Source organism: Penaeus vannamei, chromosome 4 (genome assembly GCF_042767895.1).
Source record: "Penaeus vannamei isolate JL-2024 chromosome 4, ASM4276789v1, whole genome shotgun sequence".
In the NCBI taxonomy this organism is placed as follows: domain Eukaryota; kingdom Metazoa; phylum Arthropoda; class Malacostraca; order Decapoda; family Penaeidae; genus Penaeus; species Penaeus vannamei.
The window spans coordinates 16,580,013-16,585,012 of NC_091552.1; the positions used below are offsets into that span (position 1 = coordinate 16,580,013).

The window sequence follows — 5,000 nt, forward strand, 5'->3', positions numbered from 1 at the left end:
TTGTCATCAGGGCTAAAATTCTAAGGAAATTCGTCAGCCAAACGGAAACAAAATACAACCAACGGATGGTGACATCAACGGATTTTATTTCCGGATCGTATTTCTGTTCTTTTGTATGACTACAGATGGTTTGATGCAAAAGAAAAAATTTTTGGTGAAAATTAAGATATTTTCCCATGTTCAAATAAATCAAATATGGAAATTGCTGAAACCATCCTGGTATGAGCTTGATAATGCAGGGAATCATAATCACCAGACTCTAATCCTACGCACTGTAACTGTAATTTAATATTTATCCGTTTATTATAGTGCATCGTCCAATTGTAGTATTTATACCCGTTTTCTTTATCATCTGGTGTTTAGAGCATGACAGAAATGCGGTTAGCCCTGCTTGTCATGTTATTGCCCTTTATATATCTAAGGTAGAAGTTAGTCAGTTTTTGAATTTATATTTACATTCTTTCTATAATCTAAATTGTAGAAATTGGTTGTCTCTAGTGCCCTCCTCTTTTTGTAACTGAAAATACGAATATGAAGAAGCTTCACTGGCTTGAAAGAGTATCCCCTACATGGAAATTGTTTCTGTTTTGACCTTTGCCCAAGGAAAATAGTCGTAATTATAGGTCTTTTTTCCGCCGTCAAGGAGTCATATACAGACAACTGCACCTGACTGGAGGGAATGGGAAGTTCAAAGTTGATGCTACACTGTTATGGTGCATTATTAATAACGTTGATGATGTTAATGAGAATATTATTGCACTAAGTATTAGCTTAAAAGTATTTACACGTGCATGTCTGTGTGTGTGTGCATATATATTAATGTGTGTGTATACATGTACATATATACACACGCATATGTATATATACATATATACCTATATATATTTAAACACATGTATACATACACACACATATATATATATATATATATATATATATATATATATATATATATATATATATATATATACATATACATATATATATATATGTGTGTGTGTGTGTGTGTGTGTGTGTGTGTGTGTGTGTGTGTGTGTGTGTGTGTGTACATATGAGTATATATACATATACTGTACACACACATATATACATATATATATATATATATATATATATATATATATATATATATATATATATATATATACAAACATACACACATATATACATATATATATGTACACACACACACACACACACACACATATATTTATGTATGTACTTATGTATATATATATATATATATATATATATATATATATATATATATATATATATATATATATATATATATATGTGTGTGTGTGTGTGTGTGTGTGTGTGTGTGTGTGTGTGTGTGTGTGTGTGTGTGTGTGCGTATGTATGTATGTATATGCATATATGTATATATATATGTATATATATATATATATATATATATATATATATATATATATATATATATATATATATATATATATATATATATATATATATATATATATATATAATGTACATGTACGTGTTTTCTTTTCATTTCCCAGAAATATATTGAAAATCTATACTACTACCATAGAAAATATTATAGAGTTTTTTTATAGAAAGCATATCATTAATGATATGCATTCATATCATTAGGGCCACGGCTAAGAAGAGCGAGGTTCAGGTTTATCTTTCGTTTGTGTGCGTTTTTATGCGATATGTCATGTAAAGCAACAAATAGTTACTGTTTTTCTTATGTCATTTATGCTTTAATCTTGGGCATATTCAGGCCTCCAAAAATGGTCCATGACGAATAATATACGGGAAAGTACCTTGTGTTTTATTTACAGAATGTGTTCGAATGGCTAAAGAATATGAAAATTTATATTAGGTTCTACATAATCATTTTGCTTGTTATGTATGTATAATTGAATATGTAGACGTAAACATATATCCTTTTAAATGTAGTTAATATCAATTAATAAACTGTCATTTTCAAAATATTTTTAGGTGTTATGTTCGAAACCGGTGTCGATAGACGAAGGAAAAAGTATGATGGGAGACGTTTAAGGCCCGCGCATTTTCAACTGATTGCGATAGTTGATAAACAACAACTTGTATTTATTGTTATTTCCTGAAGCTACATCAGTAAAACAGGCCTTTGTTAATTGATACAATTAAAACACAAAATCAGATTCGTCAACTCGAGTACGATTCCTAGGAATGGGGGAGGGAGTCGTGCCTTTGGCAACAGCGTAGAAGCATTGGCAGAGTTGCTGTCGCGATCAGGCCGGAGAAAGTCTCAAATGAAAAAAAAAACACTTTCAGTGCAGTTAGACAGTTTCTTATGATTAAGGCTAAGAAAACCCTGACATTTTCTTGTGATTTTCACCAATTTCTTAATAACGACTAACTTTATACTATATATACTTCATATACTTTGTGTTATGACCCAGTATGAAAAAGTCAGTTATATCGGTTCGTCTATATCTAGGCTCCCGCGTTCTGAGTAAAACGCAAAAACTCATTTCCTTTCCATCCTTTTTCCGATTTTTTTTTCTCTTAATTTACGATCATGACGTAATATTAAATTAATTTTACCTATGCAAGTGTGCATTTCGTCATTGCTATTTCTGTAAATACTCCCATACACATATACGCTTACACATAATCACATCTATTCTTGCTCGTACAAACTCGTACAAGCCTATGTGCTCTTGCGCAATTACCAACTTCCACGCTTATGCTTACACTTACACGCACACACTCACGTATGCACACGCGCTCATACACCCACATGGGCAATGACACATAAACATAAACACACGTGCGCGCGTGTGCACGCAAATCCAATTGGCATTTTATGTCTACACTCAAACTGTGAGTATAAAAATTCCTAGGCTACAGAGCCAGTATCGGCTGGCTGTCTTTCAATTAGCCTTTTAAAATTATTTGTTGATAAATCTAACGTTCGCTGAAGACCCTGTGGTATCAGATGCATTTAAGGTTTAGATTGTGACATTACACTTCGCATGGTAAGGCTTATCTAAAGAAAGTTCAGATTTATCATATTTACGCATATTAAAGTTTTACTACAACATACAGCAATATATAGTAAAATAAGCCTCTCCTTGCAGCTATTCATAGTTGGGTAGGTTAATGTAATCAACTGATTAATTCTGAAAAAATGAGAAATCATGAACTACGAACGGAAACCACGTTTCATACAATCTAATGTGACTATTTTATTGTATGAAATTAGATGTTACGATGGGAAATGTATTTGCATTTTTCATTGTTGTTTTAAGGAAGGACAAAAGCATGTTCACATTACGGTATTTATTCACGGAAATATACAAGGACACAATACAGCACGTGATCTGTGGTGAAGGGGCGAGGAGGGAGCCCGGACCTGTGTACTACGACTGAGTGCCACTTGCGGAAACAGCCGCACTGGCACAGGGGGACGCCGCACTCGTTGCACATGGTCCTGGTCGTCTTGCTCCTCCCTCGCCTACTACTTGCCTTGCAGCGACGGTGCTTCCGGCCAGGCGTCGGCGCCGGGCTGTCGCTCCCTGAAGGCGACTCTCCTCGGAGACTATGGGTCGAAAGGGGAAACATCGGTCCTCTTGCTGACGGACTTCATGATGAGCTTGCGAATGAGCATGCGCTTGAACTCGAGGAAAGTCAGGTTCCCTCCGACGGCCTTGTGCACGCAGTAGGCATTGACAACGGCCATGTTGTGAAGGTCGAAAATCACCTTCTTGTACCACATGGATTCCCGGGGGTCTGGGAACGACTGAGCTAACTGGCGTGCCCCTCGCACCGCGGCGTGATGCTCGGACACCGCCCTGGGTTTGGTGCGCTCCAAACCGAAGCGGGTCCTTTCCGTGACCAATTCAGAAGTGTGCATCGTGGACAGCACAGTAACGGGATTTTGATTGAACCACTGCAGACACAACATGCCCGTAGGTGTGCTGCGGAAGTCCACGTCGCCGCGGACCCTAGTATCCAGGTCCGTCGGCATGTGCTTGCGACTGGGGCGCACCAGGCCGACCGCGTTGGTGTTGCGAATCTGCAGCAGGTGGACTAGCGCCGGCGAAGTGAACCGGTCGTCGGTATAGAGCACGTAGCCCTTCCCGAAAAGGTCCGCGGCAGACATCAGGTCGATGATGGCCTTGGTGGATTTGGGAAAGTCCCGCCTGCCCCGTCCTGCGTATATGCTGAAGGCGCAGGTGTAGCCTGCTGTCGCCTCATCGCTGACGCACAGCCTGTACGCTTCTATCTTGAGCCGAATAGGCACACCGCGGACAGATACGTCGCTACAGGAATGCTTCCGGAAGTTCAGGAGAAACTTGTCCACCGTAACCCTCCCGGGGGGAGTGTAGACCGATGAGAACTGCCGATTGAGCGCTTCGATCAGCGGTCGCAGCCTCCACAGGCCGTCGTCATCAGGAGACGTCGCGCTGCTGTCCCCCGCGTGCAGAAACTGTGACAGCTGGAGGAAACGATCTCTTGACATCGTCTTCGGGAATACAGGATGGCTGGTGATGGGATCCAGCGACCAGTACGTCCTCATGTCGGATCTCGGCTGCAGGCCCATCAGGAGCCGGAGGCCGAAGTAGGTGTGCATCTCCTCCCGAGAAACGTCGTGCCACCTCTTCACGTGCGACGACGAGGACGACGTCGGGCGCTGGCGGTGGCACCTGGAAAGAAAATTCCTGACATGTAAACTATGAATGCATTGCCTACGGACAACTCCAAACTATCTATGCAAGAGACATAGAGGAAGAAGAACACGTACCTGTTTGTCTCCTTGACTAGAAGGTCCATTACTTCAGACGTGATGAAGCAGGAATAGGCTTTAAAGGGCGAGGACTCCCGGTGCAGCCGGTCACAATTGACCCCGGGATGCCCCGAGAACCTGAACTGCTTTGGGACGTTCTCCTCCCTTCGCCACTCGAACCTGCGTTCTCGAGAGGCCTCGGACAGAGATTCGTCCGAGGAGTCATCCGAATCTGCGAAATCGTCGGAGCCGC

The 5,000-nt window shown here is 40.6% G+C and overlaps 1 protein-coding gene across 1 annotated transcript in view; it reads right to left on the bottom strand.

Annotated features, from left to right (window-relative positions):
- Window positions 1-3,293: 3,293 nt before the first annotated feature.
- LOC113816557 (piggyBac transposable element-derived protein 4) overlaps window positions 3,294-5,000 on the bottom strand; it is a 1,927-nt gene continuing 220 nt past the window's right edge. Inside the window, exons 1-2 of the mRNA XM_027368595.2 lie at window positions 4,766-5,000; window positions 3,294-4,667 (exon numbers count right to left, since the gene is read on the bottom strand). The exon at window positions 4,766-5,000 is cut by the window's right edge and continues 220 nt beyond it. Coding sequence (XP_027224396.2) covers window positions 3,560-4,667; window positions 4,766-5,000 — 1,343 coding nt within the window. The 3' untranslated portion in view covers window positions 3,294-3,559. The remainder of the gene's footprint in view (window positions 4,668-4,765) is intronic.